The sequence below is a fragment of the Asterias rubens genome, chromosome 15 (genome assembly GCF_902459465.1).
Source record: "Asterias rubens chromosome 15, eAstRub1.3, whole genome shotgun sequence".
Taxonomy (NCBI): Eukaryota; Metazoa; Echinodermata; class Asteroidea; order Forcipulatida; family Asteriidae; genus Asterias; species Asterias rubens.
In genome coordinates this window covers 8213461-8227343 of record NC_047076.1, presented here as the reverse complement: position 1 = coordinate 8227343, position 13883 = coordinate 8213461, and the positions used below count along the sequence as shown (strand labels likewise).

Genomic DNA, 13883 nt, shown 5'->3' with positions numbered 1-13883 from the left:
GGACCGAAATGAATGTACTAAAGACAATTTCTTCAGCATCAATCAAACTCTGGAGTTTCTGATCAGCTGAGTGGGGGGTTCGAATCCCCAGCCGTGACACTGTGTCCTTGAGCAAGACACTTAACCATTGCTTCGTCCTTCGGATGGGACGTAAAGCCGTTGGTCCCATGTGTTGTGTAACGCATGTAAAAGAACCCAGTGCACTTATCGAAAAGAGAAGGGGTTCGCCCTGGTGTTCCTGGTTGTGGCTGCTTAATGTGCCGTAGCCCCTTGTAAACCCTTGTAAACCCTTATAAGGTGCTAAATAATTGGGTCTCGGAATTCATCACTGCAATAACCCATCTTCCTGAAAGTTTGTATATACTCAGCGCCTTGAGCACCTTGTTTGGTGGATACGTGCGCTATATAAGACTTCGGTATTATTTTATCTCTGTAAGTATCGTCTGTTATTTTATTGTAGGGTGTGTTTGGCCAAACTGAAGGAGAAAACTCCGCTGGTCCTTCCAGGCTGGACAGACACGCAGTTTCAGATGGTCGACGAGACGCCAGTCAGTCAAATCCCAGAGGTAAAAATTTCTCTTAAAGACCTTTCTTTTTTGCAGGAAATATTGTTTTTGTTTTATTTGGATTTGGTTATTTCAGAATAAACCCTTTGTAAGTGGCCATCTAGAATAGTCAGTGTTTAAAATAATATAAAAAATAGGTTGTTACAAAATTGTTTTTTAAACAAACAACTTTTTAGTAGAGTCAGTAATTATGACAATCTTCCCACACTGAACCTGAAAATTTCTAGTGTGCCATGTCTTTCAATGATGCCACTCCTGGCGCAAAAAAAAGAGAACTCTGCTATACACAAAGACCAAAATAGATATGGTTTGCGATGTGTTTTAAATTGCAAACAAGTATCTACTTGTCTGAGTTGAAGTTGGACGCTGTTCCAAAGAAATGGCCTGGCATGTGAAAAACTACGGATCACTCGAGGAGTGCCGGGAACTTGGAATCTTGAGGAGCAGATGTTTGATGACTAATGTTTCCCTCATCTTTGTTTTTCTCATCAGAGCGATCAATCCCAGAGTCTCATTCCTCCGCCCGTCGCCCAGACAGTCCCAAACTTTGGCGCCCCCTCCCCACAGAAGTTGCATGGTAGCTTCTTGAGGCGCACCGCTCAAGCCGAACGTCTCGTCGAGTCATCCTCCCCCAAGAAACACCCTTCCCCTTTTGGGAAGATTACCAGAAGGGGTACCTCGCCTGGGAAGGGTGCCCTGAGGAACGTGGCATCTCCCTTTGGGGCTTTAGGGAAGCGGGATGCATCTCCGGGAGCAAGTGGAGGTGCTGTGAGGAGGAAGTTACATGTTGATGAGGAGAGTATGGGGGTAAGAAATGTTCAAACACACTTTAACGTATAATACATCATTGGTTTACTCTTGGAAGAGTGTATTTATTTTTTAGTTCTATGAAAAACACAAAGCTTCATTTTTCACATCAGTGCAACAAGGTCATCAGACCACTTTTGGTTGTTTTGCGTAAATCACTTTTTATGACAATGAGTGGTTGTTAGTTCTTTGCATGTCTGCAGCCATGGACATAGATTATCAATACCAGGGTCCGATTTCAGCAAGCTGTTTAGCAGAAACTACTGTTTAGCAGAAACTACTGCTTAGCAAAAAATCGCAACGATGTCAACTTTATAGATTGTTGGCAGGGTAACCTGTTTCTGATTAGCAAAATATAACTGTGCTTAGCATGTCTTTATGCTTACAGGCTGTATAAAAATTGGGCCCATGTGACATGGCTGTATGATAAAAGATACCTGATTAACCAATGGGAAAGCTAATATTTGTAAGGGGGCAAGCACCAGTTGCGTCTTAGCAGATATGCACAGAGAAACTGCAGGCATCAAAATAACCCACGACACCCACAGCAATTGCCGTGGTGCCTTTTGCTTTGGTGCCCTTTGAAAACTTCCAGTACAGATTTTCATTTGCCTCGTAGAAGTGCCCCTTACCAGAGGAAAATTGCTGCGTTCCCTCAAGGGCGAAATTCAAAACCTGAAATTGTTTTATCTTTTTGATACCTTCTCCCAGGAGTTTGTTTTCATTGCTCCATCTCCCAAGAAGACCCAAGTCTTGACCGATCATCAGAAGGAGATGTTAAGGACTCGACGAGTCATCCCGGCCCTCTACAACGACCTGGAGCAGTCTCAAGACACCCAGATGTTCTCTGAGACATTGAGTCAGAACGAGGCAACTCAGGAGTGAGTATTTTCATTGAGACAAGATTTGTTGTTTATTATTACTCGTCCAACAGTGTGACTGACGGGATTGTGGTTAGGAAACGAGAAGAAATGTTCAGTTTTAGATTTGGAAGGAAAACCCCAAATGGTGAAACTCCACACATTTAAGTACGGCATTAAACCCTATCCACATGCAAGGCTCCTGTCCAAGGTGAGATTTGAACCGAGGTCCACACAGGTGAAAGGCTGGAAAAAAAAAACTACTGGTTTTACCCCAACGCCAATGTGTGATAGACATTTCTAATCAAAAACTTGTTTGTTGTTTGTTCCTTGCAGATCTCCCTTTGTAGGCCAGACTGAAACCTCAACTGGGGCCAGTCCTTCATTACTTAAGGTTAAAAATCAGCAAGCAACCACCACCAAGGAAGCTCCAGGGAACCAGGAAAGTGTTGATGAAGTCTCTGAGACTCACAAAGACACACCAAACTTGACAGATAGCAATGAAGAATGTGGCACTGACGAGGCTCGACAATCTAAAACGGTGACGGAGAAGGAAGTTAACGGGGACGCTGAAATTAGCAACGCTCCTGAGCCCTCTACGATAAGTTTCGCCAACTTCTTGAGCAAACTCAAAGAGAAATCTCAGGAGTCGGCACCTGTGCTGACAGATACACCTGTTGCAACGAACAACGCAAAGGAAGAAAGCACAGCTGTGGAAGCCAAGAGCTTCACAGTGTGTACAAAGGAAAGTCTCACTACTGAAGCGGCTGAGAGTGGGTCTCCTCGTGAAAATCAGGAGGTTTTCCTTTCAGCAGGTTTGGATAATGTGGAAAATTCTGTTGAAGAGATGGAAATAGATTCCTGTGAAATGGTTGAAGGTTTGCCAACGAAGTCTGAGTCAGATGCAGGTGTTATTGGAGAAAGAGAAGAGATGGAAGTCCATTATAGTCCAAAGGAGGAACAGCAACAAGTCCTGGCAAAAGACTCAACAGATGATGAGGAAGTACAGACGAAGAGGCTCGACACCATCGATAAATCAGAAGATGATGATTGCATCATCCCTGAGACCCAGCAATCGCAAGATGCAAGTGACAAAGTAGATGACAATGTTTTCATCTCTCCCACAAAGCCTATAAGCGGTTCAGAGCCGTCGGAGATGAAATTAAGCCTGACACCAATAGTCAAACTCCAAAAGTTGAATGACGCTGATCTTTTGCGTCTGAGCCCAGACCCATCCAAGTGCACATTCTCCAAGCTTGATATTAACAGTAGTCCAAAGATCTTTACAAGTAGTGAGGAAGAGCCAACTCCAAAGCGCTTTATTTCTCGATTACATCGGCTCCAAACTGATGAGTCTCCAAGAAGTACTAAGAGCTTGAAAAGAGCCTCTACCTCAAAAGCTAAGAAGGTTCAACAAGGAAGGAGGAAGAAGGGTGTCAACAAAAGTCTGCAAAGCTCTCAGGCTGATTTGGCTGAGCTAGCGGAGAGATTTGAGTTGGATGGAATCCAGCCACTTGATGATGAGACTGACATGGACCAGTCAATGGATACGATGACCAATGAGAGCCAATCAAATGAAGCATCAAGCAATGATAGCCAAAAACCTCAGGAAGATGAACATAATAAAACAAGACCGAAAGGTCAACGAAAGGTCAGAGGAAAGAGAAAAATTCATGTGGGCGTTATAGAAAAGAAGCCAGTTTCCCAAATATCGGATGATGTTGATAACATTTGCAGTGAAGACTGCTACAATGCTGATGAGTCTACGCTGGATGACACTGTCAACAGAAAAGATTCTCAGGAGTCGTTCATTCCTACAAGAGCTCCTACAGTACTTAAGAAGCGTGGTCGCCCAAAGAAAGACAAGACAGTCCATCTACCTTCTGCTGAGAAAGCTTCAAATTCTCAGTCCAAGGCTGCTATAGAGAAGACGGTTGATGACAGTGAAAGGAAGGAAAGTCAACAAGAGTCCGACTTGGAAGAAAAATCTTCAGCGGGGGCATCCAGCCCACAGAAAAAGCAGCAAGAATCCACAGCTTCAGAGCCTAAAGATTCTTTTCCCTGCATAGAGCCTGTCGAAGAGCAGGAAAGTCTTAAGAAAGCATCTCCTAATGAGAGCTCTGATGAGAAGCAAGAAGAATCCTCTAAATCTCAAGATGACGACAAAAACCTGAACAGTTGTGATGACCTCTTTGAAAGCCCCGGCTTAACCAAAGACCTCCCTGAAGAACAAAGGGCCAAGAATTCACAAAGTGAGTCAAAGAGCAAGGATGAATCAGTCAAAAGGAGTGTACGCCTCAGCCAAAAAAGAATAAGTTCAGGGAAACGGAAGCATCCATGTGTAGATTGCGAGGATGACAGTGCTGATGATGATGAGGATAACATTCCATTAGCACAGATCAAGCATTGCTATTTAGACATCGACAGCCAGACGTCCGACTCGGAAGTGGATTTCCCAAAGAAAGATCTTGAAGCCAGTCAGGTGGAGGAGAGTTCAAAGGCCGTTGGGAATGAAGATTGTGAGAGCAAGGACCTTGAGAAATCAGAACCATTGACAAATTTAAAAACTAAAAGGAGGGGGAAGAAACGCAGTGCGGTTTCTCAGAAGTTGAGTCCCAAGACAAGTCCAAATACAGCTTTTGCCAAGAAGGCACTAAAGCGGGCTAGAAGGTCCCCATCGCATCGCAACAAGTTTTCTCCTGGGAATCCAGTTATTAGGAGTGCTTCTAAGGTATCACCCATGGCAACTAGGCTACGGGCAAGCAAGAGTCTCAGCGCCAGTGTGCCCAGCAAACCCAGCAGGAAACCAAGAAGGTCTTCAAAAGGAGAATCGGAAACGATTATTGGGAAGCCAGCCAAGAAGTCTAAATTTCAGGAGAAGTTGGACATGGCTGGACTTGAGGAAGTTCTAGATGATGCCCTACCAGAAAAAATCAATAATCTACTAGAGAATTTATCCCCTGTTGCAAGTCTGTCCATGAGCTTGCCTCTTCCAGAAAGTAGAGGTGAGCTGTTGTCATCAAGTCCTGTCAAATTACAAAAGGAAGTAACTCCCATAAAAGATGAAGCAACTTCCGAGGTCGAACAGAAAAGTGAAATCCCACCTTCTGCCACCGAAAAGGAGATCAACACAGATCAGGCATCACTAGTTGAAGATTACATTTTAGACGCAGAAAATGAAGAGATTTTAAGCAGCAGCTTATTGGGTTCTGAAACTGTCGAAGAGCCAACAAAAAATGGTATGGAGTGTCCTTTGGATTCCTCCTCCTGCTATTCACCTCCACGTCTGGTACCCGAGACGATGGATGTCAAGACGACCGATTCCTTAGAACCTCTTAAAGAGTTGTCCTTGCCGGTAAGCATGCCTTCGCTACTTGAGTCTCCAGTTATCTCTGTGAAGTTTGCACCTTGTAGTCACAGCTCACCAAATGCGCACCGAGCAGCAAAGCCGCTTTTGACCAACCAGGATTCACCATCGGGGTCCATACCTTCCATGTATTCTCCTTCTGGGTCGCCGAGCAGTGGGATTCTAAAGAGGAGGGACGCTTCGTCTCCGTCTCCAAGCAATAAGGTGAGTTTTATTATATATTTGGTTTGCAGTATTAACACCATGCTTGTTTCTACTTGCCAGGTAGATTTTGTCTTGCTATTTATTCTACAATCGCTGAGTAGATTTCAGAATTTGGGGGACTTCTCGGTTCTGCTTTGTGACTACTACCTGGGCAGGAGGTAGACAATTGGCTAAGACTACTACTTTAGCTTATAGTGGATCGTTATTATGTTCAGTACCCATTGTTTCGACTAGCTTGCTCTAGTCATCATCAGGAGACTTAGTTTTATTGCCTTGTATTCGAGTATCTAGATGGACTACTTAAAGGCAGTGGACACTATTGGTAATTACTCAAAATAATTGTTAGCATCAAAGCTTACTTGGTAACAAGCAATGAAGCTGTTGATAGTACAAAACATTGTGAGAAACGGTTCTCTCTGAAGTCCCTAAACCAAGCATCTGAAACTTTGTGTGACAAGGTGTTTTTGTTTTTAACTTTAAAGTTTGGCAAAAAACAAACTTCAAAAGAATCATTTAAAAGGTGATACATTTTAACTTTTTCAAGTTAACATGTTGCTTTATTTCTTTGTCTTTCCTCAGTCTCGACGAGTGAGTTTTGCCGAGCCGATCTCGGAGCACTCTCCAGTGAAGCAATTTGCCATGGAGATGATTGCCACGGAAACGGACCAATCCAGTAAGCTCCAACGGGTGACGCATCCGCCTTCTCCCCTTGTTACGACCACGCCCTCAAAGGTGGTTACTGTACATTCTAAGGTAAATCAAATTGATCGAGTGCATGATATTTGACAAGTCTTGATTTTTAAAGACATAGGGAAAGAAAAAACACAATTTTTGCACAAATTTGTGTGCTTTGAGATGCCTAATTAAATGTTTCATGCGTCTTTCAAAATCTATGTTACTTTAGAGGGAGCCGTTTCTCACAATGTTTTATACTATCAACAGCTCTCCACTGCTGGTTTTATGCTTACAATTATTTTGAGTAATTACCAATAGTGTCCAGTGCCTTTAATCCAAGGTTTATGATGTGTTTTTCTTGTGTTCAGTTCATCACAACTCCATCAAGACGTTCATCCAGCAGTGGTTCGAGTTCCTCCAAGAGTCGAGTCAGTCCGAGTGGCCGACGCATCAGCCCCGGGTCAGTACGTAGGAGGACCTCGAGGACATTTATCACTCCATCATCGGGCAGGAAGGTAAATGCATACAAATAATAATAACTAGTTCTTATATAGCGCATATCAATTTGCTTTACATGAGTGCCGTGGTCATTGGGTCTTTAACATTCCCTTAATCTTTCTCAGCTCCCTGTGGAGTATACAGCTCCGGGCTTTCATGGCGCTCCAAAGGCTTTTTCAAGCACAATACCAACCTCTTCCCTCGCAGGTACCCATTTATACCCGAACCCACACACCGATGCTTTACAACCAGAGCTTGAACCTGATGCTTCAAACAACTCGGTCGTAACATTTTTTTACATGTTTTAAAATAGGCATGTCTGCTGTATCACTAACACTAAAGCCCGGTTCATACTTCCTGCGAATGCGAATGCGATACGAATGTTGACGACACAAATTCGAACGAATAATTCCCAGCAGTTCAACTTTGCTCAACTCACTAGCGAATATTGGTGTGAAAGGAGGGTTGTGACATCAAATTCACGTCAAATTTTCTTCGCATTCGCAGGAAGTATGAAGTGGGCTTTACAATGTTGAGTAACTTCAAGTGCGCAAATCAAGTTTGTATCAGATAAGTTTAATTTATTTATTTATTACTTTTTTTTCCTTTTTTTCCCCCCTCATTTTTCTTCTTCAGCAGTTAAGAACAATAAGACCAAGCTCGCAAACTTCTCAGGGGGTAGTACCCTCACAAAACACCCAGCAAAACAGCCTTGATAACAGCATAGACAGCGACTATGACAATCAAGAGAGTGTGTTCCCAGATCTTGCTGAGTGTGGCACCCCCGTGGAGAGAATCCTACCGCAGCTGACATCCTCAATGTGGTAAGTTAAGCATAAAACTATGAACTATGCTTAGAAAATTGTAGGGGCTTATAGTGAAATGGCCGAGGGCTACGTTCTCAGACAATGTTCATTGCTTGGCATTTCAGCTAGGAACTTGCTTATCACTTTGTTTATGCTAAGCACTGGGCTGAACACCTCACTAAACTGTAGGGTCTAATTTCACAGAGCTGGTTGTAAGAAAATATTACACAGAAACGTTGTTTGTTAAGCCAAGTTTGTTTGCTAAGCAAACCAGTTACATAGGATACAAATTACAGTATAATTTGGCTGGTAACCCGCTTCTCCTTAGCAGAATTGTTGGGACAAACTTTGCAGTTTGGCAGTAAGCTCATGCCCGAGCATGCGACTGGGTCTTATGCCCTTATGAGTTCATCGTGTTATTCACTTTTAATGTATTTTAGTTAAAGTGTCTTTTTCTTTAATTGTGGTCTTAACAAGAAAAAGAAACAATTCCTGCAAAATTTCAGAAGGGGTGATTTTAAAAACTCCATGGCACCATCTTTATTAAGGTTCACTTCCTTCATTTCTAGGTCGCGAGGTCTTGGCCAGTTGGTGCGAGCCCGCAATATCCTCACAGTCGGCAATCTTTGCTCCCTCTCCCCGACGGAGATCCGATCATTACCGATCCGCTCCCCGAAGATCAGCAATCTACGGAAGGTCATGACCAACTTCCACAAACAGCAAATGGCTAAAGAGGGGACTCCGTTGATGAGTAAGAAGAAAGAGGAGGAAGTCAAGAGAGACGAAGAAGCCAAGAGAGATGAAGAAGCCAAGAGAGACGAAGAAGCCAGCGTCACATCGGAGAGCAGCGTCGGAGAGACAAGGACAGCAGAAGCTGTCAAGAATGTTCAGGAGGATGAAAACAAAAATAAAATAGGTGGGTCAGGCGTGATATTCTTCCTACTTAAGTCTGATTTTCGATTTCTGTTTGCCCTTGGGGGAAAAATCAGAACAATTGAGAGGAAATAGCCTGAAAAGTATACTTAGAGTCTATTTCTACTTAAAGTCTGAGTTCCTATTTATTTTGCCTGTGGAAAGAATCAGAATAATTGTGATGAAATAGCCTAAAAAGCCTTTGAAGAGCATACACCATTTGAATAATGTAGGTCAGCCCTTGTACCCATTAAAATCTTTCAACTTTCTTCCCGAGGACCAAATCATGCCTGGTGTGTTCAGTTCTGCAGGGAACAACTTTCCTCTTCAGCCGTGAATTTTGCAACCAAGAAGCCGTTAGGGGCATTTATTGGGAAATTTAAACCAACTTCGGGGGATTTGTGATACTGAAGTAGACTTTGAACAAAACAAGTAGGTGTGTCTGATTTTAGCCAACAGATGGGCTTGGCATTTGGTCATGAGAGGGCAAGGATGTTTTCATGTTGCAATTGCTTCTCAATGATTTTAATACATTTCCTTTCTTCACCAAGGCAAAACTCAAAAAACATGATTGGTTTTGGTCAGAACTTTTCAAACTCATTCAATTTCAAACTTTCTCTCTTCAGCACCAAACAGTGAAACAGGAGTTGATGCGACATTGCAGCCAAAGGAAGCAACACCGCCAAGTTCCGAGGATCTGTCCAGATCAAAGCAGGGAACCAAACGAAAACGACAAGAGCTAGACACCCCTGAGGGTTCGGACGACGAACGCCCGAGCAAACCTAAACAGGCGAAACTCATGGATAAACTGGAGGATCTTTTGGCTGAGTTCTCGACGGAGAAGTTGGCGGAGTTGCCATCGGATCGTCTGTTCCAGGCCCACCAGCACGTCAACAGTATGATGGATTCGATCATGGCAGCCTTGAAGGTTAAAGTGAAGTCTCCAAGTTTAAAAAGCTAGCTGCTATAAGAAATTCCACCTTGTAGTGGACTTCCCCCCTTTTATCTAAAATGGTTTATCCCAAACAGCATCATTTGTACAAATTTGAAGGTCAGTAAACTGTGATCAAAGGTAACATTATTTACATATCCCTCTTGGCTTAAACAAATTTCTTATATTTAAGTTCAAATAAGTTGCAAGAGAAAAATGAGAAACAATTAACTTGAGATAGTTTTGTTGTATTTATATTAAAATTATCGTTTATTGGTTTTGGTCGGATCTTGTTTGAGAAAAAAAATCATGATTTTTAAAGTACCTTTTTCACCTATCAGAATATTTTGTTGTATATTTCAAATTTATATTTTTAATTTCTTTTGTCCAATTGAGTAATTTCGTTTTTTCGGACACTTGACAATTTGTTTTCATTAGAAAAATCTTTAATTTTGTCTAACTTTAAAAGTTCATAACTTTTAGGAATTTGTTATTTTAGTTTAATATGGGTTTGTAAAACATAGTGCTGGAAGTAAACAAAATGGTCAAAACTTTAAGATAGATGCACTCAGGAACACAAATCAGTCCAAACCATTGTGCCACTGTGACAAGGTTATTTCGGCCAAACCATTATAGAGCCTTTTGCTGTATTGAAATTGGCAGCTACATATACGACTTTGATGATAGAGCAGCCAATTAGGACTTACAAACAAAAATTATGTACAGAACTTTAAAATTATGCTTCAGCGCATGAATCCAGTCAATGTTAAGAAAATCTGAAGCCCAAGTTCCTTTACATTTAACAGAAATAAAATCTGTATGCTTTGAAAAGCATTGTTCCTAGTAACAAATACCAACCCATTCTCGTGTAGATTTTTTCTCTGGCGATGTTTACTTAGATATCTTGATAATAAATATATAAACAATTGAACTGTCCTGTAAATGATCTGAACTTTTTTTTTTTTAATAGGAAATTGTTTATAGCATTTAGGTTCCACAATTTTTTACTTTAAGGTTCCAGCAGAGCATGAAAGGTTCTACAGGAACTTGTCTATAGCGGTTTATTTCTAGGCAAGTTGGCTATCATGAAAATAACACAACAATGCAATGCACAAAAGGTTCTTCAGGAACTTGTCAATAGTGGTTTGGTTCAAAACAAATCAGCTATCCTAGAAAAAATACAAGGGTTCTTTGAAGGCAGTGGACACTATTGGTAATTGTCAGAGACTAGCCTTCACAGTTGGTGTATCTCAACATATGCATACAATAACAAACCTGTGAAAATTTGAGCTCAATCGGTCATCGAACTTGCGAGATAATAATGAAAGAAAAATACACCCTTGTCACACGAAGTTGTGTGCGTTTAGATGGTTGATTTCGAGACCTCAAGTTCTAAATCTGAGGTCTCGAAATCAAATTTGTGGAAAATTACTTCTTTCTCGAAAACTATGGCACTTCAGAGGGAGCCGTTTCTCACAATTTTTTATACCATCAACCTCTCCCCATTACTCGTCACTAAAAAGGTTTGCTAATAATTATTGTGAGTAATTACCAATAGTGTCCACTGCCTTTAAGGAACTTGTTAATAGCAGTATTGTTCTAACTGATAGAACCTTATTTAATCTTCACTGATGTAACTTGATGTATTACCCTGATAGTACACTGTATCTCAGAACTTGTTAATAGCTTGTGGGAACTATTGGTGCACTACTACAAGATAACAAAGATTTCCACAATCTTTTTGGTGTTAAAGATTTGTGCACTAGGAACCGGTTTGATCTGGCACAAACAGGTTGATGCTGGTTTAAGAAATATTATATTTAGGTGAAGTAAAATGTTGCTTTTATTATTGTTTGTCTGACATCGAACCTTTAGAAAGTTCCAAAAGTGTTTTTTATGAATAATGCAAAATGAAGGCAAAAATGTTGTACTGGGTTATCTTTAGACCAAGGAATATGCATTGTATGTATCATATGTATTTATCTATTTTAATTGTGGAACAGCATTTGTAATGTTTATAGAAATTGTGGTTATACTTTCGACTATTAAATCAAGACTTTTTAAAAGTATCTGCTGTTTTACTTGACAATACTTTTTGGGTTTCCCTTATTTGTATTTTGATTTAAAATAAATTGTACTTCTAATAATCTTGACGAGAACCATACATTTGACTTTTAAAGAGCCCCTTCAAATACTAAAATCTGCAAAACGATATTCGCTTTTTAATCTACTGTATGCGTCATGTGAAGACACAAAGTGTTTATCATATCTGTACTAGCGAAACTTTTAAACCACACTGATATGACAAAAATATTTAAAGGCAATGCCAGTTATTTTAATTGCTGACTACTCTACAGCCAATTCACCATGTTTTATCGACACGGACAACATTTTATGACTCTATAGCCCGGTTCATGCTTCCTGCGAATGCGATACCAATGTATGACAGCACATATTTGCAACAATTTATTCGCGACAGTTCTCAACTGTGCTCAACATTTGCGAAACATTCGCTGCAAAAACGGAGTTGTGACCTTAAATTCACAACAAATTCGCTTCTCATTCGCAGAAAGTATGAACTGGGCTTTACCAGGACCTTGAAACCCCCAAAAACAACATGCAAAGACACTAGTGGAAAAACTGATGATCTTTGCACATCGCACTTGGGCCCAACTTCATATAACTCCATAAAGGGAAGATATACATTTGGTAACATTAATGGCAATAACACTTTTGGTTCGAGGCCAACATCAGCTTTCGGTAGTAAAAAGCATTTTAAGAAACATTTCCCTTCCTAGTAATGTTGAAATGTAAAAATATATAATTTTGACTGCCCCAAAATTTTAATCCAAGAAGTTTTACCGCATGTAATGCTTCTCAAATTGTGTACTGTACTCCTATTGGGAATAAAATATCCACATGTTTGTGCATTTCATAAACTGTTTACATACAGTCACATTTTTTTTAAGTTCCCAAAACTTAAAAGTATACATTGCCTTCAATTATGATGCACTTATTATTTGTTTGGTTAACTGTTACCAAACATTTTATAAGCCCTCATCACTTCGCCAAGCACAGATGTTTGTCAAAATATATCAATGAATATTGATGACGCTTTTTTAATATATAAATACCCTTGAATTTCTGTTGCTTATTAATATTCAAGACTACCTTTTGCACATGCAGATTTCACATACCTCTAAGAAAAGTCATGATTTCTTTTGAATAAATGAATATTCATGATCCTGTTTACTTTCTAAGCTCCTGCTTAGCGAGTAATCTTGATGAAAGTCCTTATCGAGGCCTGTGTGACTGGGCCTTAAGATTTAAATACTTCTCTCCTTCAGATAACCAGTATTCATGATTCTTCCACTTAGGTGATGAATACTTATAAATCCTCAGTCCTGTTAACTCAGGTATTGTTTCATATCATTTCAAGACTCCTAGTTCCACCTGAATACAAGTAACTCCTGTGTAAATATATGCACATGCAATTTTATGAATTCTTACAATTATTGCACCAATGTCAAGTCAGAAACAAACTTATTTTGGCAATTGTCCATTTTTTGTATTGTTTTATATATAATGTGAATATTCAGCTGATATGAATTTTATCTTGGTCTTGCTCCCTCTGTACAATGGCATTACTGAATACTAGTTCTCAATACACCACAGAGGGACCCGACTGTTTATTCCTTCCAGTCTCGTTTTGGTTACATTGCTTTTGATTGGAAGAAAAACAAGTTGGCCGCCAAAATGGCTGGCAAAGTTCTCTGATATACACCTGCAGCAGTGACTTTTAAAGCTAATAAATTATCTAATGAATACAGTACACACGTCTTCTTAGTTACATACATTAATATTGCTCGATGACTTTCAAAACTATACACATAGGGTCTGTTGAAACATGTGGAAAGCGTTATATATCTCTGGCAACTACACATTATTTTACCGTAATATACTTGATTACCCCTTGCATAACGCGCAACGCTACACGAACGCTGAACTCATAGGCACGTTTTTAGGCACAAAGAACAACTATCGTCCAATAGACCCTTCCCATGAAATATGTAAATTGCACGTAGCGCGTGCGCACTAACGTTTTGGTTGGCAAAATGAGGGAACATCGCGCTGTTTTGTACACGGCTAATGGGCGCGTGATGCAGACGCGATTGCGCGTCTGTTAGTGCACAAATCTATGGCGTTTGCCAACCAACGGGGTCTGTACGCATGCATGAATGTTATTAGCATGTTTCA

The 13883-nt window shown here is 40.5% G+C and overlaps 1 protein-coding gene across 1 annotated transcript in view; it reads left to right on the top strand.

Moving 5' to 3' along the window:
- LOC117299937 (telomere-associated protein RIF1-like) overlaps positions 1-10730 on the top strand; it is a 28693-nt gene extending 17963 nt beyond the window's left edge. The window contains exons 22-30 of the mRNA XM_033783550.1: positions 461-566; positions 1059-1373; positions 2085-2254; positions 2570-5804; positions 6384-6557; positions 6848-6994; positions 7614-7801; positions 8353-8699; positions 9322-10730. Of these exons, the coding sequence (XP_033639441.1) occupies positions 461-566; positions 1059-1373; positions 2085-2254; positions 2570-5804; positions 6384-6557; positions 6848-6994; positions 7614-7801; positions 8353-8699; positions 9322-9656 (5017 nt within the window). The 3' untranslated portion in view covers positions 9657-10730. The remainder of the gene's footprint in view (positions 1-460; positions 567-1058; positions 1374-2084; positions 2255-2569; positions 5805-6383; positions 6558-6847; positions 6995-7613; positions 7802-8352; positions 8700-9321) is intronic.
- Positions 10731-13883: the final 3153 nt, after the last annotated feature.